Raw genomic sequence first — 23,770 nt, 5'->3', positions numbered from 1 at the left:
TGCGGTAATCCCGAGTCTGGCTCAGGTTGGGAATTTACTAGCAGGAGCGGTAACTCCGAGCCAGACTCAGGATCGCTTCGCTCGATGCAGGGGAGGACACAGTGAGACTTACTTACCTTGTCCCCTGGATCCAGCAATGTCACCCGCGCTGTGTGATCGAGCTGTCCTCCGCTCGATTCACAGTGCCGAATGCCGCCGAGCTCCGTTCCCTGCGGCGTTACAGCGCACGGGAGCGGAGAGCGGCGGCAAATTCAAAAAAGTAAAAAGACACAAAACACACACAGCACTGTAATCTTACAGATTACAGTACTGTATTAAAAATTACACACCCCCTTTGTCCCTAGTGGTCTGTGCAGTGCCCTGCGTGCACTTTTATATTATAAATACTGTTTTTTCTGCCTGGAATTTGGAGATTGTCCATAGCAACAAAAACGTGTCCCTGCGTGCACTTTTATATTATAAATACTGTTTTTTCTGCCTGGAATTTGGAGATTGTCCATAGCAACCAAAACGTGTCCCTTTTTCAGTGTTTTAGGATTTGATTACATTATTGAATAATTTTTATTATTCTTTATTATATTATAAACTTTATAATACTCGGGATGTCTGCTAGACTCTGGTTTGAAGAGATTTAAGAGCGTTATTCCTAAGAATTACAGGACTACAAAATAAAACGCCAGATTTCCATGCAAAATAATTATACCGCTTTCAGCACCTAATTCCAGACTGAATCATACTGCCAGGGAGGTTAAGGCAATATAGACTGTTCACTTTGCAAGTGAAGTTGCACTCTGCAATGGAATTTGCTTCAGAGCAGTGGTCTCCAAACTTTGGCCCATGCACTGGATGTGGCCCTTTGTTTGCCTTTATCTGGCCCTTGGGGCGCTATTCCTCCTACTGACACCAACAATGAGGCACCATTCTTATCACTGACATCAACATGTAGCACTATACAACTGATACCAATTATCGGACACTATTCATTCTTATGACATCTATGATGGGGCACTACTCCACCCACTGACACCAATGATGGGGCACTATTTCTCTCACTGAAACCACCAATGGGGCATCATTCCTCCTATTGACACCAATGATGGAGCAGTATTCCCCTCATTGACACCAATGATGGGGCGCTATTCCTCCCCCTGATACCAATGATGAGACACTATTACTCCTACTCACTACAGGTACTTTGTAATTTTTGTATTTCCACTGACCACCAACTTTGAGGCATTGTTTACTCCCTGTGACATTTTTCTACTCCCACTGACTATGGCCTGGACCCTCCAAAGTCTGAAAAGCAGTAAAATGGCCCTTAGTTTGTAAAGTTTGGAGACCCCTGCTCCAGAATATAGTAAATGAGGTAAAGGTTTGCTGACCTCCATCATTCACTCACTGGCAAACAAAAATTCTTTTTTTTCCCCTTGCATGTGACCCCTATGTGGCCAACCATTTGTGCAACATTGACCATTACACCTATACGAGCTTGTTGGACATTGCATTCCAAAACCATGCCCATTAATGTGGAGTTGTCTTTTTTTTGTAGTTAAAACATCTTTTAGGGAGTCTTCCCACAAGATTTTGGAGTAATTGGAGTGTATCTGTCGGAACTTGTGTCTATTTGTGAAGTCAGGTACCAATGTTCTATGAGAAGACCTGACTTACAATCAGCATTCCAATTCATCCCTGAGGGGTTTAGTAGGGTTGGGGTCATGCTAGCACAGAAAAGGGCTTGCTGAAAATGTTATCACTCAGTTGCAAATACACAATTGTGTAAAATGCCTTTATATGCTGTAGCAGTAACAGTAGCCTTCACTTGAAACACTTAAACTAAATGACGTGAAGAGGTTTCTACACTCTTTTGGCCATATAGTACCTACAGGCATAGCAAACTGTGTGACTGGGAACCCAGAGGACACAACTGCAGTCTGGCTGCTAAATTACAATCCAGGTTGTAATAAAAATTAGAATTATCTTGTGTAAAATTAGTGTATATGAGACACCTCTATCATATTGTTATGAACTCAGTTAGCATGATGAAATGTTAGTCACGATATTAGAAAACCACATATTTCTGCAATGGTTTTTATCTTAGTTCACTAAGCTTTACGCAAGGATCAGTTTCTTTATTTTCAGCTATTTGGCTGTAATTTTCAAATCTTTGATTGTACTAGGCTAAAAATAAAAAGTCACGGTTTGGAAATAAGTATCTTTATCTCTGTGTTTTAGTGAAATTACCCTTCTGTCTTTCAAGGGAACATGCGGTGTATACATTTTTAATCATTATTGTAATAATTGATGCTATTAAACAATTGTAATATTTGAAAAACTTAAAATAATTTTTCTTCCTTGCTCTTCCAACTGCTTGTTGTATTTCATATGGGCCTTATTTTTTAAAGACTAGGTGCAGCTCCTCCCCCTTCCAAGTCACCCCTTGTCTCTCTCCTCTACCCACCTCTGAGCAACATTCCTTGGTTCCACACCCTACCCACCTTAACATAACACATAACTAACAGTCAGTAGGATGCATTCCATGCACTGATTCCTCTTCTGTTAGTGAAAATCCTCCTCCTGTGTGCATTTATTATATTGTAGAGATGTTATTTAACAGTAAAAGCCTCCCTTGTGTAGGCATCCAAAAAACCCTGAGACTGTTGCTAGTCACTACCATCTTGGATGTGATCTCAGCAACTGACAGCAACAGTCAGCAGAGTCAGAGCTTCCACCTAAGTGACACTTTATAGTATTCCCCTTTGCTCCTCCCACTGGAAGCTATATAAAAATGTATGTAAGGAAATGAGGCAAGTGGCAGAGGAGACTGGCCAGCACATACAGTACTTAGACAGCCCCAAAAAAGGATAGGGCTATGACATACAAAAAGGGAGAGGGCTATGCTAGGGATTTGACTGTTCCTGGAGCAGTCACATTTTTTAGCGCATTCAAAGGCCTATTGCAAGTGTATAAATGCAATTTATGGAGAAGAAAAAAAAACACTCCAAAGTAAGCATTTAAAATACTTGACTTTTTGCTTTGCTTTCACCTGCATTTTTTTTTTATGTTGGTGACAGAGTGTCTTCAAGATGGAGACTGGGAGCCAAGGGCCCTGTAATTGTGTTCTTGGACTGTATCCTCTATAGTTACGCTGTGACTTTATAGATGTAACATTAATAACAATGTTAGCTGAAGAATGCCAGGTCATACAACATCCTTCAAGAAAGCTTGTTGTTTGAGAATGGTAACACATAATTAAAATGGCAGAGCCTACTCAATAACATCCCTTATCTGCGCCTGCCGTCTTTATTTTCATTGTGTGCCTCTTGTTCAAGAGAGAAGATCATTAGTGTCAGCTTCAGACTGTAACGTACCATTTACCAAGTCTGGGATAGATTCCAGGGCTAAACATGCTGACAAATGTAGAAGATTATATACACCATTACCCCATTAGACAGCTTTTACTCGTCTCACACTACCAGCCTATACTTAGCCTATATTAGCCATGTGGCGATGTGTGATGGATGCCCAGGCACTCTGTGGATTTATATAAACAAAGTTAAAGCTGAAGATACTCTATATTGCCAAGCATTTGTGGACCCCTGACCATTATAAGAATCGAATTGTCTGTTATGTCTTTTATAGTATGGTATTGTGCTAGACGCTGGATCCTCACACACCAGTCTGTACATCTATCGATGGCCAGCGGAGAAGGAAAACAACACGGGTGTTGTTCACCAAGTAGAAGAATGTAAAGTAGAAGGTTAGTGAATCTGGACAATTTGTATTTCTACCACTCTACAGTGTACCTTTTGAAGTGAACCGCTCACATCCTGCTCACAGTGGCCTTGTGTGTTGGCCATGCATCATTAACTAGATTGGCAAGGTTTGCTGGATTTGTTGGCCTAAGGACGATTACTATGTGTCTTGATATATGTGGGCAGTCTAATGGGGGATTTATAAAGCAGATGTATGGCTTTATTGTGGCCATACCATTGCTTTTAAAAAATACTGCACACTTCTAAATCTTAGTGGGTATGTTTCGCCAAGGTGCTCAGCGCTCTGCTGGCTTAGGGACTCTGAAACCAGTGGTGCATTTTTAAGATGAACTGAGTTTTAAGAAAAAACAACAGTAGAGGGTGTGACCCGTCAAAGTCATGTGATCAGCTCTGCTAACAATCACTGTGTATTCTCTGTTGCTTTAAGACTCAATGCCACAACCTGCATTTTTTTTGAATGGACCACAAAATTACCATAAAACTGCACACATTTTTATTCTTCCCTGTCCCTTAGAAACACCAGTATCTAAATGGGAGCAATTTTATTGTTTGTGTATGGTATTTTATTCAATTTTACAATTTCATTGTGCCCATTTGTGTTTTTGTGCTTTATTATGAAATGGGAGACTTTTTATAATATCCTATTTATTCATTCTTATTCACGTATACATATGGACACAATGGGTATATTTATTAGCGGCAAATAGGCTATTTGCTTTGCAAGGAACTTACCTTCCGAAAGTGTATCGAATGTAGTAAAATTTCAGTTTTCAAAGGAAATACAGTTAAACAGCAAATGGTTGGATGATGGCGGTTAACAGAGCTTTGCCTCGTTCACTATTTTTTTCTTGCAAAAAAGAAACTTCCCCTGCAAAATTAACAGTCTATTTGCCTTTAGTAAATCAACCCCAATCAACCTCATCTTTTGTATGTTTTATGTCTGTTTTGTAGCCCTGATGAAGAGGGTAGTTTGTTGCTCCCTGAAACAAGATGGATTTTTTTTTTCTGGACAAATTGAGAATTATTAAAACTTTAGGCTGCTCATGTTATGATCTGGCACTTATTTGTGCTGGTCTAGCTTTTTCTTGGTGATTGTGTCCCTTCTAAGGCGACCCATTCCTCTATTTGTCCTGGTGATCATTCTCAGGACTGGAAGTGAAGAAAAATCAAAAATGTTGTTGTTACTGGAAGAAAAATACAAGGAAAATCTTCTTGTAGACACACTTGTTCTTGTAGCAACTGTGTAAAAAGGCACTCCCTTCATTTTGGAGAGATTATCCTCTACTTCCTGCTGCGTCTATGGGTCATTTTCCCAATGAGACATGGTGAGGACAGGGGTTTTGATCATACCCTACTCTAGTCAATTTAAGTGGACATGTTCTGTAATGTTGAAGATGTTTCGTAGCTTGTACAAGCCACCTCTTCCATTCTGGGTGACATGGATAATATACTAAATATCTACAACGTTACAGAATAAGTCCAGTTGATGTTGACTAATGACCACCAGATATACTATGGCCTGGATAAACAAGAACCTTCACAGACTTTAAACAAAGCTACAAAAAAAGGTTTGGCTTCAGGAGTGTTTTACCTTTTCAGCCTTTATCAATAGTCGTATTTTTAAGTGAGCCTGCCTTTTTGCCATTTAAGTAGTGTTAATTAAGTAGTGTTAATTCCATTTTAATACTTTGGAGCGCTCCTTGTCTTTAAATAATCAAGGTCTAGAGAACTGTTGCTGGGCCCTGGAATCCCGTCACGGAGGAGTTAATGTATCTGTGGCTACCTTTGTTTGTTTGTACGTCTTTATCCCCCACTCATCCATGCTTATGACTAATTTAAACTACAGAAGGAGGATGCACTCTAGTGGGTTGCTAAAATTGGATATCTTGAGTGATTAATATGACTGAAGATCCTATGAAAAGACTTTTTTCTTCTAATTTAGTCCAAAGCTGTGAATACCAGTTGGATAAAACATACGTTTTGGCCATCTTCCATCAGTGTTAAATTTGGACCTAAAGGAAAGTACAGCAGATTTCTGAAATGTTTATTTTATTTCTGTCTCCTAGTGCCAGAGCTGTATGTGTGCCAATATTAAGTCTGACAGATATCCAGAAAATTATAAATTACAGAGTGACCAAAGCACGCGCTGAGAGCTGATTGCTCACAGTCACTGGGTTCATCAGTGCATCGGCTTATGTGAAAATTGTACTCGGCTTATGATCTCTTCATGGGAAATGAGTGGCATGTATATTAACAATGGGCAAACACTCTTCCCTTTTTAATTTCGTAAGAAATATTATCATTATGGATCGTTAACTATATCCCAATTAATATATTTATAGTAGCGTAGGTAATGATCTGGTTACATTGACATCTCTTACTGCTTCAGATGGGCAGTCTGAAAATATAATTGAATGTATTTACATATTGGTAAACTGTATCCAAAGCCAAAATGTTTCTAGTTTTGGATAGAGTAGAGAAGGGTTGGAACCCCTGTCACTTTTGGGGACATTTACCCTCTTCAGTTCGCATTGTGCGCTATATAAGTATTTCATTCTTCAATGGTCCTGGTGACACCTGTTTCATAGAAACGTGACAGCAGGAAAAGACAGGGTAGTCCATCTAGTCTGCCTATTTTTATTTTATTTTTTTGTTTTTGTTTTGTTTGTTAGTTTTTTTGGTGTTTTTTTTTTTCCGTTAACTTTATTAGTATAGATCTAAGCTTGTCCCAAGCATAGTTAAAGCCATATACTGTTTACTGTCTCACTACCTCTGCTGGTAGTTTATTCCAATCATCAACTACCCTTTTAATACTTTCTAAGATTAGTTTTGAACTTTCCTCCAGTTAGTTTGAGGTCATGTCCCCGTGAGCTTGATTTTGGTTTCATATTGAAAAAACTGCCCTCCCAAACCTTATTCACCCCCTTGATGTATTTAAAGATGTCAATCATGTCTCCCCTTTCTCTTCTTTCCTCCAGACTGTACATATTAAGTTCCTGAAGCCGCTTTTGATATGTTTTTATCCCCCAAACCTTTCACCATTTTTGGTTCCAGTCTCTGGACTCGTTCTATCTTTTATGTCCATATCATTGCGTAAGTGAGGTCTCCGGAACTGGACACAGTATTCTAAATCAGGTCTCACTAAAGATCTATAAAGGGGAGTCAGAACCTTCTTCCTGACCTGATTTCAGATCGGCGTTCACATGACTGGCCGCCTCTCTCCTCCTCCCCTCCCGACTGATGTCAGTGGAGGTTTCTCTGCAACCCCCCATCCCCCCCGCCTCCCGCTGCAGATGTCAGGTCGAGAGAGGCGTCCGGTCGCGTGAGTGGCGCCCTGAAATCAGGTATAGAACAGCGTATTTTTATAAGGCACAGGCACTGGGGCACACAGCATTATTACACACGGAGGATGGTATGAGTTGAATAATAGTGGCTTAACAACTACTTTTAGAGCACAACTGATGACAGAGGAAGGGCCTTGTCATCTAATAACAGGAGGTGTCTGAACAAGGCCTTGGCGCGATCACCAGGTATTAGTTTAATGAAAACTACAGATTTACCTTAACGTGTCAAAGCTTATGAGTCTTAATGATTGGACATACATATATTTTTTCATCTGAAGTGTTTTCCTTTTTTTTTTTTTTTTTTTGACAGGCAATGGCATATCTAGCTACCATGAGAAGCCGGTGCAGGCTGGCCTCTCTCTGCAGGCATGTATGAACAAAGCACGAGACATCATTCCAGTGAGTAAGCACAAAGAGACTCCCGTGTACTTAGGAGCCACTGCTGGAATGCGGCTACTCAGGTATTATCAATGGCTCCCTAAGCCAGCTCATGAAAAAAGTCACTGAAAACCCTGAACTTTGTAGATGAGCTTTATATAACTTCTTCTTTATTAAAATATATCCAAAGCAAAACGTAATTTTTTTGGATAGAGTAGTGGTTTAAACGCAAGCCAGTTTTTTTGCAGTCTTTAGGTCAATTAACTACCGCATCAATTTTTGCATTAAAATAATGCAGCTTTTATCTCAGAAGCAGGCAATTCACATGCTTTATTTTGTGGTATTTTGCGCATTTTTAAAACCTTATTTTATTGCAGACTGGACCTCTGGCTGCAGCGGGAGGTGAAACATTTAGCAGTGGTATTTCTACTGCTACGAAATGTGGCAGCTCCTGCTCAGCAGCAACGGCTCAGGGGACTGGGCACCCGCTGGTGTCCTAACAACCAGTGACTTATCCCTGCCCGGCTAATTCAGCTGTCAGCCAGTGAATGCAAAGCAAGAAGTAGGGACAGTTTTTGGGGGAAAAAAATACTTGGGGGTTCCCTTCAGGTCTGGTATGAATTTTTAGGGGGACCCAACACCAAAATCTAATAACACGTGAGACCCTCTACCCAGTAGTGTGTTTAGGTTTTGTGCACCCCCTAATTTAAATATGACTCACCCACGCAATAGATTCCCTTAATTTGCATAGATTTCCTCTCACTTCCTGTTTGACTATGGGGCAGGGAGTGAAGGGAAATCTCTGCAATGGGACAGGGATGGTAAAAAATAAACTGACAGTGGCTATAACCCTCCCTTACGCTTTCCCAAATAAAATAAAAAATCAGGCATCTTCCCTACAACCCTGACCTGGTGGTTGTGGGGGTTTGCAGGCGGGGGGGGGGGGGTTTATCTGAATCCTGAACCCCTTCTTAATAATAAGAGGGTCCCAGGATACCGCCCCACCCTTATGTTAATGCATACCTCTACTCATTAAAAAAAAATGATCGTAGTAAGTAAAGTAAACACACTTCGAAGTAAACACACTTTGACAAGACCTTTAAAAAAATTTAAATAAAAAATGTCCCCCGATGTACATTCACCTTCAGACATGTCGTCCAGTGTTGCCGGTCTACATCAGTCATGATGAATGATACCTGCTGCCCCACCAAATGAAAAAAAAAAAAAAAAAAAACGCTGCCATGACACGTTCCAGTCCTGTTGGTTTCCTTGCACCATTGACATCTCCAGGTCCCCGCTGCTAGAGTAAACAAAGGGGAGGGGGACATCCGGTTGACAACATTGACCAAATATGGACATGTCCATGTTTGGTCAGTGATGTCACCCACGTGTCAGGCTTCGCTCATGCCGAGCCTCTAACACATGTATTTCCACCCCAGGCTTTGGGCCAGCATGCCTCCTGCATAGGCCAGCATACCACCTGACTCCTCCCAAATTAAATAGCTTTTGTATCCAATATATGTTTGGAACAAAACCATACTTTGGACTGAATACTTCAATTGGCGCTTCAATTTTAGATTAAAAAACTATCTTCACATCCTGAGGTTCTTGTGCTAGTCCCTTAGTGCATGGAAGTAGCCCGCTTATCACCCAGATTCCCCATAGGGACACTATCAACAAAGATAAGCATGTATAGTTTACTTCTCATATTTTCTTTTCTTTTAGGCTTACAAACCCCAGTGTGGCAGATGACGTCCTCGTGTCTGTAGAAAATACATTGCGATCGTACTCCTTTGATTTTCAAGGTGCCAGAATAATTACAGGACAAGAAGAAGGGGCCTATGGCTGGATCACCATAAACTATCTGCTAGGAAACTTCATACATGTTAGTACACCCTCCGCACTGTCCTCCGCTCAGAGCACACGCTTTACGTGTTGTCCAATGTTGTTGGCAATCCAAAAACTTTAGAGCGGCAGCAATTTTCTGCTCTGTGGTTGTAAATATAGGATTGTGTACTGTAATCAGTGTTACAAAAATAAAATGGGTGGTAGTTATCAAAGTGTCTGAGGTGCGAACTGTCCCAGACAGTCTGTATTTTTCAAGGCAACCAATCCAAATACAACTTACATCCATCAACTGTCATTTCTAGAGGCGCATTTTTTATTTTTTTTGATAAGTCAGGCCAATTGTATTTTTTTTTCTTTCGTAATGCCTGTGTATTCTATTTTGTAAAATTGGGCTGAAATGGTACTTGTATTATAGTATTTTATATTTTAAATCAACGTTCTTTTGGATATTAATTGTCTATTTTCCTTTTGCTTTTTTTTTAATCTGTAAAAATATTATCTTTTAAAATATTCAGGGCCATGCCTAAAATTCAGGAATTATTAACACTTGCCTGTTTTTCTCCGATAAGGCCCCCTTACACTGTACTGTTCCATTGCAGTAAGTTAATGCAGCACACATTTTAATGTGTGGTATTTCATACATTATGTTACCATTTGAGTACAGCCTATAATACCAGGTCATTTTTCAGTTTTCAGCACTGTGATACTTTGACTTATCAATACTCTGTCTTGCAACACTATACCCAAATTCATGTTTTTAATTTTTTTTGAGACAGATAGAGCTTTCTTTTGATGATGTTTTTTAACCAATGAGTTTTTACTGTTTACGACAATAGGGAAAATAATTATTTGATCCCCTGCAGATTTTGTAAGTTTGCCCGCTTACAAAGAAATTAAGTGTCTATTTTTATCATAGGCGTATTTGTAGCCTATTCCAGCCTTGTACAGGTCTACACTCTTGTCCCTGATGTCCTTGGACAGCTCTTTTGTCTTGCCCATAATGGTGGGGTTTGAATGGAAGAAAGAGATTCTGTGGACAGGTGTGTTTTATACATGCAGCGGCTTTCCTGACTTCCAAGGGACTAATGGTAATTGAAGTAATTGGTACAATAAATATTGTTTGAGGGTGGTTTGGATTCCCTCTATTTATTCCATATATGTATTAACTTGTCTATTCCCCTAGTTAGCTAGTCTATTAAAACTCTGATAAGCACAATGATATAAGGTTAGCTATGAAAACAAACACACTGCTTAGTAAAACAATGTCTTATTTATTTCCCAAGAAAATAGGAATATGCTAGCATGGAAATACTATAGAGAATTATACAAAGTATATGGCAAAAGAACATCAAAGTTACTTATCACAATGCTTTCCTCAAGATATTATTTCATCGGCTGGGCTCAGGGTGGCAAAAGATGGAGCCATGCAGCTCAGAGAGCCACCAGGCTTGAACCAAGAGCAAAAAGGGTAGAGAGGGAGCTCTCTGAGTTGTTCATTCCTTTTATACTTCAATCATACACCATCCAGACCCAACCCATTGCCAGCCCATCTCGGGAATGAAATACCAGAAATATGATATTAAACCATGTTGCCTTCCAATAGTGACCCCCCGAGCCAGGGAGAATGGACATCCCTCCTCAGGGTGTAGGTTACTAAGCATAGTGGGTGTGGTGCAAGGTGGAAAGATTAGGCGCCAGTCACTTTTTGTAAAAATTAACAAAGAGAGTTTTATTTCTCTTAACAGGAATGTTGGGGAGAGAGGATTTAGGGCACAGGACACCCTTAGGCAAATGCAATAGCTGTAGCTGAGGGCCTTTAAGCTGAATGCACCAATCTGTATCTTGTAGAAACTGCTGTCTCTTATGGCAACAACTATTGGCACAATATCCTACTGTAGATTTTCCAGTTTAACTCACAGTAACCTACTGTAGATCCTTAAGCTCAGCTCGCCGTCTCTCACTAGGACTTTTTGGACTCACAGCCACCCGCTGGATTCCTCGAGTTTCACCCACATCTAATTGCTGTACTTTATCTTCAAGCTTTACTTACAGCTACACGCTGACTCCTTCAAGCTTTACTCACAGCTACCTGATCTATTCCTGACGAGCCCCAACTGAAGCTTTTCCACTACTTCATTGTCCCTGACTAGTGAAGTGTCTGCTCTGGTACTCCTTCAGAACTTCACCCCTTCTGAACTGCTTCTCCTTTACCTCTGACAATGATCAGGCTTCCCTCATGCCGAGCCTCTAACACATGTATTTCCAGCCCAGGCTTTGGGCCAGCATGCCTCCTGCATAGGCCTCCTGCATAGGCCTCAGGCTTCAGGCCTAGCAACCAGGAGCTTCTCAACACCCACCCAGACCGCAGCCTTGGGATGGTAGAATCCCAATCACCTGACTCCTCCCAAATTAAATAGCCTATCCCAGCATACACAGTGGTAAAAGAAACTTGTACTGATTGGCTGAGACAACCTAGTTACCCATTACCTGAATTTAGGGTAATCCATCATTCTAATGCCAAAAGCAACAGTGCCACCTATTGTTAGAAGAGAGAGACTACCCCAAACTCAGATTTAGGTCAGGAATCAGTGGATCAACCTACCAATTAGCCAGGCTAGTTACCACATAGCACAACTTTATTTATTATCAGCCCTGTTTAGGACCAGGGTGCTACATACACATAACGAATTGTCGTTAGGAGCAACTTCTTAAGTTAACAGGGCTAATCTGTGTAGCACATGAGCACATACTGTAGCCAGAACAAAGAAATGGAAGGAATATCTCCCTCCCATACAAAGAGTAGGGCTTTAAAGGATATGAAATTGTCACTGAGGTCAGCACAGAAACCAGATTGATTTTAAAATATAATTTTTATTGTACATACATCAATAAAAACATAGTAAAAACAAGCAGATGTGTGAATAACATATGGCACAATGCCAGTAATGATACGTTTTCCCAGTACAGATCTGGAGATATTCTTGTGCATAGAGTAATCCAACGTGTTTTGCAAAGCTATATCTCCGCTTCTTCAGGGAAACTCAATATGCATTGAAATTTTTTATCGGATTTGAAAAGACATCATTACAATAACAAAAATATACAAAATGATTTAATCGTTTTATAAAAGCAAATATCACAACCAATAGAAACATCAGATGAATATTGTGCACACCAGTTTCATCAAATTCTAGCTGCATGTAATCTCTGTTAAAACTTTAAAGGGGTTGCAAACCCTCATGGTTTTTCACCTTAATGCATTTTCTGCATTAAGTTGAAAAACCTTCTGTGGCGCCGCGCCCCCCCCCCCCCCCCTCGTTTTGCTTACCTGAAAGCTGCCATTCTTCTGCCAGGAACGAGCATACCAGCTCTAGCTGGTGTCTGGTTACATGATTGGATACCTAGAGGCGATTCAGTTTGCATTGTGCGCTATACAAGTATTTCATTCATTCATTCATTGGATAGATTGATAGCAGCACAGCCATTGGCACCTGCTGCTGTCAATCAAATCTAATGACGTGGCAACAGGGGATGGGGCCGAGTCCTGCATTCTGTGTGAATGGACACAGACGCAGGACTCGGGATTGTACCCGCATGGGTGTCCACCAAGGAGAGCGCTTCTCCGATGTGGACACTCGATGCGAGGAGGAGCCAGGAGTGCCGCTGAGGGACCCCAGAAGTCGAGGATCAGAGCCACTCTGTGCAAAACCAATTGCACAGTGGAGGTAAGCATGACATGTTTGTTATCATTTTTATTTATTTTTTAAACAAAGCTTTACCTTTTAATTGTAATACACATACTGTAGCCAGTTTGTGGGAGCCAGAATTATTGTTGGTTGGTAGGGGATCAAATACTTATTTTACTCACTGAACTGCAACTCAATTTATAAAATTTTGTATCATGTGGGTTTTTTTTTATTTTTGGTTGATTCTGTTTCAATCATTTAAAATACACCTATGATAAAAAATTATAGACCCTTAATTTCTTTGTAAGTGGGCACACTTACAGCATCTGCAGCGGATCAAATAATTATTTCCCCACTGTATATATTGGCAAGAAGACCAACATTTGGGAAACGCACCCCTGAAATTACCCTTTTTTGAAAAGTTGACAACTAAAGTTGATCTTTTTATTTTTATTTTATTTTTTTGGCCACAACTTTTTGGCAATGAAGAAACATACTTGTATTGAGGGGATTTAAACATGGAGCTTGGTAATGGTGCACTAGATACATCAAAATAGTATAAAACCCTCAAAATCGTTAGGATGGGAGTGGGTTTACATCCACTTTAAGCGTTCTAAACTACTGCCATAGGGGTTATCTAGAAGAATATACATGCCTCCTGCATGTATACTTATCTGTCAAATGTCTCCCCTCTGTCTGCTATGAGACCGAAAAACTGCAGATTCTGTGGGTGGGTCTGTTGTCTGGAGCTCGGTGGGCGGAGTCGTGATGTCAGTAGACTCCCCGCCCACCTCTACACTTCCCGTATCAACATGCATTTTCTCCTGTGTATTTCTTACACTGAACTTTTGCTGTGATCACTAACATCCAGTCAAAACCCAGAAAAGTCCCCACATCACTTCAGCATTCCAAATCATGCTGAGGTGGGGATCAGCCAATCCATGCAGAGCAGCAGAAGAAAGGAGTGGGAGGGGATGAAAAAATAATGCATGTCTCTTAGGCTAGTGCACTAGATATGTAAATCACCTGTCCCTCACAGCAGGGGGGAGGATTTGACAAAGTTTTTCTCTGTTTGTCAAGATTTATCTCACTGAACAATAAAAGAGGATTGCTCAGAGCTGGATTAACTCTTTGTGGCAAGACTGGGCTCAAATGATAGGAAATCTTATACTCTACATTATTACATCAAAAATAAATAAATAATTGGGTTTACATCCACTTTAAAGAGGAAGTAAACCCTGATGGGTTTACTTCCTCTTTCATTCCCTGCAAAGGTAAAGCATAATGGACTACTATGCATCACATAGTAGCCCATTATGTGTCACTTACCTGACACAGGAGCCAGCGATGTCACCGCTGTCCCCTGTAGTCCGGCGCATCCATCTTTTCGGTGGGGTCTCGCAGCTACGCCGCTGTCATTCGGCGGAGCCGCGATGACGTCACTCCTGCGCATGCGCACGGGAGCCGACACGTAGACAGCGGTGCCTGTCTTCGGGCAAATATCTCCTAAACCGTATAGGTTTAGGAGATATTTCTTGGACCTACAGGTAAGCCTTAATCTAGGCTTACCTGTAGGTCAAAGTGGTTTGTAAGGGTTTACAACCACTTTAATACATTTTGCATATTAAAATAAACATTCACCAGTAATTTAGTTTAACATTCTTACCCCAGCATGTGCAGTTTACAACTTTTAATGCTGCTGGCCCCTGCTTTCTTAGGCCCCTTTCACACGGGGTAGACTCCGGAATGTGCATCCGCCTGATCTCTCCGCTGATCCCCGCTAAGCAGCTGAATGACAGGGCCGTGTCTGCCCTGCTATGCAGAACGGACACCGACACCTCCTCTATGGGGCGAGCGGATTGAAACCATCTGTTTCCATTCACCTGTCATCTGGTCTGATTCGCCAGATGAATGGGGACTGGATCCAGTATCTGTTTTTTTTTGTTGTTTTTTTTTGGCGGACAGTATCAGATCGGATGCAGGTGGGTGTCCACTGCTCCATAGAGAACAATGGCTGGTCCATGTGAAACTAGCCTTAGTGCTGCTTTCCTGAGCTTCTTGTCTTCACAGAAGTTAAGAATGGACAATGCAGTACCTAAGTGTCATGAACGCATGCCCATGGCAGCTAGCTAACCAGGGCATGGACCTTGACTTGGGTAGGAGGGAATAAGGGGGGCTTACTTTGGGCAATAAAGACTGGCCACTATACACTTTTCACAGCCCGCACTACCACTGGCCACCACTAAAGGGAGACTCCACTTCTCTCTAGCTGGCTGACCACACACACAGACAGTTACAAATCTTACATACAATCTGATGCACTCTAATGTCCCGTACACGCGATCGGATTTTCCGACAACAAATGTTGGATATGAGCTTGTAGGTGGAAAGTCCGACCGTGTGGATGCTACATCGAACATTTGTTGTCGGACTTTCCGCCAACAAATATTGGCTAGCATGCTCTCAAATTTTCTGCCACAGATGTATGTTGCCAGATTTTCCGATCATGTACACAAGTCCATCGGACAAAAGTCCAACGTACAAACACACATGCTCGGAATCACATATCACTATTGAACTTCCTTTTCTTTTACGTCATGTACATCACTACGTTCAGAATTGTTGGCCAACATCTGTGTGACCGTGTGTATGCAATACAAGTTGGAGCCAACATCCTTCGAACAACGGTTTTGTTGTTGGAAAGTCTGATCGTGTGTACAGGACATAAGGGTTGGGGAGCAGTATAGCAATTAGCACACATTTACACGATTCCTCCAGCTACCCTATGAGCTAGAACTCCTGTGCTGATCACTCTTCCTACTGTCCACACACACCTACACAATAGATACACAACAAATGGTAGCTTTCCACTACCTAGCAGTTTGTCAGCTGACTGGTAGGCAGCCATACACACATAGATCTCCATCTAGTTTACAATCTGCATGCAATCTGCCAATACACAGTACAATTGCATACAGATTGGCAATGAACTTAGACTGAACACACAGACACTAAAACGCAACAATCTCTCTAGGGAAATGAGTCCTAGCTTAGTACACAGAAGTCGCTTGTTAATTTTATAATTTAATATCCCAAAAGTTGGCAAGGTATAAAATATATACAAAGAAAAAGAGTTACAAAAAAGGCAAAAAGATATACACAGTTGGTTATTCACTTTGAAAATAAAAAGGGTTAAAAACAGAAATGCATTTTACGGAGGTTTATGCTGTGATAGGAGCGTGTCAGAACGCCTGTGATCCATCAGTCAGACTCGCTCTGTTTGAATCACGCCATCCATATCCCATGCTCCTCCTTTTGCGGTTCAGGAAGGTGACAAATCTATGTCTACATGGATGGGATCATTTTATTGGCAACTCTAGCTTGCGGTGTTAATTTTGGGAGACTTAAATATTTTCTTTGGTGAAATTAACACTGGTACTGGAGATTTTAATCAACTAAAATACGACTAAAACGAAAACAATTAAGATGACTAAGATCCCTTTTTACACTGCAATGGTTTTCAGGCGTTTTAGTGCAAGAAATAGTGCCTGAAAACTGCCTCCCATTCATTCAAGTGTGACTTTTCACACTGGAGCGGCACCTTAGGAAAAATCTTGCAAGCAGCATCTTTGGGGCGGTTTTAGATCGCTGTATACAGCGTTTCCAAAGTGCCCTGCCCATTGAAATGAATGGGCAGTGATTTCAAAGCACCTGAAAAGTGCTTCGGAAGAGCTGCAACATGGGTGCATTTAACCCCTTCTTTGGTGTTAAAAGCGCCCCCGATAGCGGCCGAAAAGTGGCGCTTTATCGCTAACGCGGCCGTGGCCCCAGCGTGAAAGGAGTCTAAAATACGACTAAAAATGAAACGCCATTTTAGTAAAAAGACTATTACTAAAACGAAATCAAAATTTGTCGTCAAAATTAACACTGGAAGCTTGCTCTGTCCTTTTCAAATGCTAATTGAAGAACATATGTCTATAACTGATTGCTGATTAAGGGAATACCATATCTTTGATACCACAGGATTAAACTATTTGTACAATCGCACTACAGATGTCACCTCTCAGCTATTGGAAAAATGATCCTACTCTTATATTTCTGTTACATGAAAGCCCCATACACACTATCGGATTTTCTGCTGATTTTTTTCCTTTAGTTTTACCAAAACCATGTAGTGTAAGTGCCTGCCTGATTGCATACAAATTGAAAATCTTAAGGTTTGACCTCATATTATATGGTTTTGGTAAATCTGAAGGAAAAAAATCTGATAGTGTGTATGGGGCTTAAGCCAGTTTGTTCGCTTGGAAAAGTGAGAGGGAAGGAGGAGGGAAGAGCATGGAAGTCTAAAGTTCAGCTCTACCATGTTAGCATACCTCCCAACATTTTGAGATGGGAATGAGGGACACCTACTAACAAACGTATGTAGGCATAGGACACGCCCCTGCCACACCCTCTTAAAGGAGAATTAACCAAAAAAAAAAAAGATTAAATACATCAAGGCCTTTTTTACCACTACTATTCCTATATATTGGCTTTTAAAATGTACAAATGCAGCAATTTAGAAGTTGGATGAAAGGTTTAGCACTGGAAAACACTTTTTTTAAAGATAAAAAGTGCATTTTATATACAATTATATAGATCAGACCAAAATGAGGCAAAATGAGGAGGAAAGAGGGACAGAGAGGGATTTTGTTCAAAATCAGAGACAGTCCCTCCAAATCAGGCACAGTTGGGAGCTATGATGTAGGTACTAATATGAGACTTTAGTCATTGGGTTACATATACTTTCAAGGAACCAAGGTCGTATGTTAAGATTTCTAACGTTCTTCCTCTTCTTACTCCAGAGTTCACCTTGGTTCAACTTTATGCCAAATTCCAAAGAAGGAACTTCGGGAGCTTTGGACCTCGGAGGGGCCTCTACACAGATCACGTTTGTCTCCGATGACAATATTGAGTCACAGGATAACTCTATACGCTTCCGATTGTATGGAAAATCCTATAACGTCTATACACACAGCTTCCTGTGCTATGGGAAAGACCAGGCTCTCCGTCTACAGCTGGCCAACAGTATGACGGTACACCACAAACCATAAATAAGAAACCGCAATTTGTATAGAGAAACCAGATAATGAGCCCTGTTTATCAAACAAACCATGTAGTAAATGTGTTGTTTGTAGCAAGTAATATCCTGATTTTTCAGGTTCATGCATACAGAAAATGATATAGGCACACAGATTTATGAGTCAAACCATGTGCTTTACAAATGTGCATTGTAATGGCTCCACTGGCTTTGGGAGTCTGTAAGTGTCAGAATGAAAGGGGAAAAAAAGTCAGTAGGAAAGTTCCTAAGTTCCTAATCACAGTCCGTTAAAGTGGAGATTAAGTCTAACTCTATTCTTAAAAACATTATCTGCCCCTCCACCTACCTATCCTACATACCCTGTTAAAAAATATGGGGTTTATTTACTAAAATTGCACTCTCAGAATCTGGTGCAGCTCTGTATGGTAGCCAATCCGCTTCTAACTTCAGCTTGATCAGTTAAAGCCGACCTTCAATAATTTTTTCATCTTTCCATCTATTAAATCTGCTGCTCTTGTTGTTTTAACTTTGGATAGTAAAACATTTTTTTCTGCAAGTAAATACCTTATACAGCCCACTTCCTGTTTCTTGTCTGGTCATTGGCCTAGGCTTATGACATCATGCACAGCTCTCACTCTCCACTCTCCTTAGCGTTTAAGCCCTTGTACACATGGTCAGACATTCAGATGGAAAATGTCTGATCGGACAGTTTTGTCGGATAATCCGACCATGTGTGGACTCATCAGACTGTTTCCGTCGGAATATCCGACCGACAAAGTTTTAGAGCTGGGCTATAAAATTTTCCGACAACATGATCCGATCGGACTTTGTCCAATCGTTTGTAGAGAATTTCGATCAGACAAAGTGCCACGCATGCTCAGATCAAATTCCTAGACCAAAGCTATTGGCTACTAGCCTAAACGTAGTCCCGTCATAACGAAGTAACGTCATCACGTTCTGAACGATCGGATTTTCCGACAACTTTGTCCGACCGTGTGTATGCAACACCAGTTTCTGACAAAATCCGTCGGACAAAATCTGACGCATTTGGTTGTCGGAATGTCCGACCGTGTGTACAAGGGCTTACAGGAAGAGAGGGGGAATAAGTCATAAGAGGGCCAATGAGAGCTGCAGAACTGGAGGTGTGCCTCTGTGTGTCTGCGTAAATCCAGGAAGTGAACAGGCAGCAGCTTCAGCTGCCCACAGTTAAAATGGTTGCAGACAGACTCAGTGGAGGGATATTTGGCAAGTACAGAATCACAGTATATATAAAATAATATGTACAGTGGTTGGACAGAAGCTTTTGAATGGCAAAGATGTTTTTATTACAAATTATGCGAGCAGACTGCAGTTCCTCTTAAGGCCTCATGTACACTGCTGCTGCTAAACGGACGTTTAGGAGCAGCTGGACATTTTTTTCAACTGCTCTTGAACTCTGCTTTATGTTATTTTATCAGTACATGTACACATGGTCGTTCACAGTAGTTTCTAGGCAGTTGAGTTTAGAGGCCTTTTTTGGAAGGGCAAAAAAATTAGTTCAGACGCTGAGTTTAGAGGCATTTCAAGTGCCAAACACTTCTAAACGTGGCTAAATGCAGTACTTCGCATTTAGCCGCGTTTCATTTACAGGCGTTTTTCACTTTTGATATATATTTTTTTCAAATGCTTCTAAACGCAAACACGCCAAATAGCCACTAAACTGACTTTTTTAAACGTGGGTTACTATCTGTCAAGTTAAATTGTTCAGGAGAGGTTGTAAAAAAGCTCCATGTACATTAAGCCTTAAGCTTTCACAAAAAAAAAAAAACTGATTGGTTTCTATGCAGAGCTTCACCAGATTTGCACTCTCCAGGTTTTAGTAAATCAACACCATTGCGTACTTTCCCAATCTGTATCTACTCCAGTCCGGTCACGTGATCCCACAGCTGTGACTCCCCTGTGGGAGTGGAGTTGGCTGCTGCAGGGTAGAACAGGGAGTGCCAACAATGGCAGGACATGGGAGCCTATGGGTGTCGTCATCGCTCCAGGAATTCATAGTCATTGTCGAGCGTTCCCTTATATAGGGGAGTCAAAGCTGCTGAATCGTGTAACCGGACCAGACTAAAAAAAGGTAAGTACATAGATTTATTTTTTTTATAAAGGGTAGGCAGGATAGATAGAAGTAGGGGCAAGCTAAAATTATCCTTTACTATTACACATTATGTACTGCAGGCTTAATACTTCAGCCTGCAGTGTTTTTGAATGGACCACAAAATGCAGGCTGGAATATTGAGTAATATTGCGGAGTATAATGGAGAGTAGATAGGGACACCGGCTCACCATTATAAATCAGCCCCTAAATATCCTTATGGTGTGGTTGCTTTATGAATTGAACCATAAGCAGCAGATTATAGAAGGTAGAGAAGAATGTTAATGATACAATTTTCCCTAGGAGTAAAAGTCAGCATATTCTGAAATGCTTCACATTTTTGGATTTGCAGAGTTACAAACAGTCTCCTTTTTTATATCTGCTATAACCTGGCAGATCTTTGTTGCTTATTACCGCTAAGAAAACGGCCCCCGGAGCACTGAGAACTGCTGTTTATAGGCTTAAACCTTTTCACCCCTTTAATAATTTGGTGCAACTATCTCTTCATCAACTACTAAGTACGTTGTGTTCCACAATGCCGAGAAAAACAGAAAGAGACGTGATTTATACTTTTTCCTAAAGTTAAACTCAATTTATTTCTCAAGAAATATGTCACACATTTGGACTATACAACCTTAAAATGTATTGGCAAATGTTCTCATTATTATACATATTTGAGTTGGGTTTCACTGCAGGGGCTGGCCTCTCAACGTGCGTGCCACATGCTAAACAATTTCCTCAAAAGAAAAGAGGCCAAGCACTGCTCCAGGTATTGAATTCATTTAGGGCCTGTGTCCACTGGTTTTTGTTTATTCAGAGGGGTTTTGCATTCCCATATAATTCCCATACAAGCCTCTGGGGAAAAAAAAACCTTGAAGCAGAAAAATACATATATTAGGGGTGAAGTCAGGTGATGGCCTCCACTAGATCTAAGGGATGACCTTGGAGTGTTAACCTCAGGGACCAGTCTTCAGGTTAGCTGTTATAGGAATATTGTGATTGCTAAGTCACTTTCGCTTAGGATAGCCTAGGTGTTGAATTTTCTAAGAGAAGGCTTGTCTACCAGCTGCATTGCTAGAAGAACTGTCCAGTAGTTAGAGTTATGCCCCAGAGATTGTATGGGCATGGGAAGTGAAACCAGATCATACAGAAGGTATAAAAAAATACAACATGTATTGAAAATTCACATAAGCATAGACTTAGTATACAAAGAGTAGAAATACCTATAAAAATGATAATATGACACCAAAAAATTATATATAAATAGCACAGAGTTTTGCTAACACACACACGAGGTCTAGATCTGTAGTTGAACAAAATGTGTTTGCAGTGTACCCAACATGTTTCGGAGAGATGGTATAGTATTTATTTCCTTCTTCAGGGTATGAACTGGTGTATGCTGTTTTGTTCTATTAACAAAAGAGAAAACAGAGTAATACAAAATAGATATAATGGTATATGATACATAGCATTATATCTATTGTATTTTGTATTACTTTGATTTAGAGAGAGAGAGCTGTGAATGATGTCATAAGCCTAGGCCAATGACCAGACAAGAAACAGGAAGTGTGCTGTATAAGGTATTTACTGGCAGAAAATAAAGTTTTACTATCCAAAGTTAAAACAACAACAAGGGCAGAAGATTTAATAGATGGAAAGATGATAAAAAATTACCGCTTTAAGGAAGGCATGCTTCACATGCTCCCTATGTAAGAAGTGGAACTCTTACTCTGAACTTGTGTCTGATGTTACGTTTACTGTAATTGAAGAACCTGGAACTGTTACTATATTTTAGAGATAAAAGCTTATCTCAAAGGAACAGTTGTGTTCCCTTCTTTCCTTGATACCACTGCTACTAAGAAGCTAACTGTTACATGCAGGTCAGAAGAAGGTCAACTGTACCTGTCTATGAATTCTGTAGGGTCTTAGAAGCTCAAATTTATATCCAGCTAATGCCATCAACATAAGGCCAAAGCTTGTTGGCGCTGGGCAAGTTGCTTTCCCTTGCCAAATGGGTGATGGGGTAAGGGAGACTTGCCTATCCTAATGAAGTTATTAAGCCCCTGGATTAGCAGTAGTCAATCTTTGCTCTTAACTTTGATAACATTGAGATGTGGTGTGCTAAAGTGTATCTATATCTAAAACGTTTTTTTTTATTTTAGATAGAATGGGGAAAGGTCAGAACCCCTGCCAGGTTTTACTGTTATCAGGGATACTTTTACAAAGATATTCCCTCATTTTCTGTTCTGAGAATGTTTTTACCAGAAATGGAATAAAGGAATCTCCCGGTAAAACCTGAAAGGAGTTATGGTCTACGCCAGGGGTCTCCAAACTTTGTAAACAAAGGGTCGGTTTATTGTCCTTCAGGCTTTAGGAGGGCTGGACTGTAGCCAGCGGGAGTGAAAATTTTCTTTGCATCAGTGGGAGTAAATATCACCACATTTGGTATTAGGGGGAGGAATAGTGCCCCATCATTGGTGTCATTGGGAGGCATAGTGCTCCATTGTTGGTATCATTGGTAGGAATAATGCCCCAATCATTGGTGTCAATGGGAGAAGAGTGTCACGTATCAGTGGGAGAATAGTCCCCCAAGGGCCAGATGAAGGCAAGCTAAGGGCCACATCTGGGCCCTGGGCCACAGTTTGGAGACCACTGGTCTACGCCATCCAAAAGGAAAATTAAATTGGCAGTGGATACAATTTTCGGTTCTGGGAGCAAGGCATACTGGTTCTGGTAGTGGGACTATCAGTGCAGACAAGAGACAATAAAAACAGTGTCCTCAGTGTCAAAACTGTCACTGTTTCTAACTGTAAAGCATACCCCATCACAAAGCGTAACTAAACCACTAAACCCTCCAATACTTTAGAGTAGAGGATGGATGACACCATCTTAGCCTCTTTTTAGCTCCAAAACGTGATCAGATATAACACCAGCCAATGGAGAACTTGAACATTTGATTGAGAGCTGGGAGAAAGAAAGATTACTGCTTTAGGCTGGTGAGTTGTAGGTAACGCTCTCCTTAGGCTCGATTCACACTAGCGTGTTTTTGATGCATTTTGCATTTTGCAGAAATGCAAGGAAATTTTTTAACATGGGTTCCTATGGAACATGTTCACATCAATGCATTTTTGTGCCTCTGCGTTTTTGGACAGGGTCAGGGACTTTTTTTCATGCAAAATGCAGCGTTTTGCATGTAATAGACGTCAATGGACCTGCATCAAAAACGCAAGTACCGCATTTTTTCCCGCGATTTGCGTTTTTATTTTTATTTTTTTTCACTGTATATATCTGGTTGCTAAGCAACCACAGTGTAAAAAAAATATTAAAAAACCGCAAAACGCGGCAAAATCGCGGTAAAACCGCGTGTCCAAAAACGCAACAAGCACCGCAAAAAGCACTGCAAAAACGCTCAAAAGCAACATGCATAGATGTGAATCGAGCCTTAGGGTGGAAGCAGCAGGTGCAGGCTCAGCATGTAGTAATGAAGGAGGAGAATCTGGACAGCCACACTCCGATACAAACGCCTTTATTGT

General features: G+C 40.8%; 1 protein-coding gene across 4 annotated transcripts in view; it reads left to right on the top strand.

The window, feature by feature from the left end:
- ENTPD1 (ectonucleoside triphosphate diphosphohydrolase 1) overlaps window positions 1–23,770 on the top strand; it is a 168,488-nt gene that overhangs the window by 107,555 nt on the left and 37,163 nt on the right. For all 4 annotated transcript variants that reach the window (XM_077455486.1, XM_077455483.1, XM_077455484.1 and 1 more), the window contains 4 exons: window positions 3,640–3,757; window positions 7,428–7,578; window positions 9,221–9,380; window positions 17,874–18,104. In XM_077455486.1, the coding sequence (XP_077311612.1) occupies window positions 7,490–7,578; window positions 9,221–9,380; window positions 17,874–18,104 (480 nt within the window). In that variant the 5' untranslated portion in view covers window positions 3,640–3,757; window positions 7,428–7,489. The remainder of the gene's footprint in view (window positions 1–3,639; window positions 3,758–7,427; window positions 7,579–9,220; window positions 9,381–17,873; window positions 18,105–23,770) is intronic.

This window comes from Lithobates pipiens, unplaced genomic scaffold (assembly GCF_037356315.1).
Source record: "Lithobates pipiens isolate NorthernLeopardFrog02 unplaced genomic scaffold, aLitPip1_a1.2 Scaffold_25, whole genome shotgun sequence".
Lineage (NCBI taxonomy): Eukaryota > Metazoa > Chordata > Amphibia > Anura > Ranidae > Lithobates > Lithobates pipiens.
The sequence above is the reverse complement of the archived record's forward strand: the minus strand, read 5'-3'. Positions and strand labels throughout refer to the sequence as shown.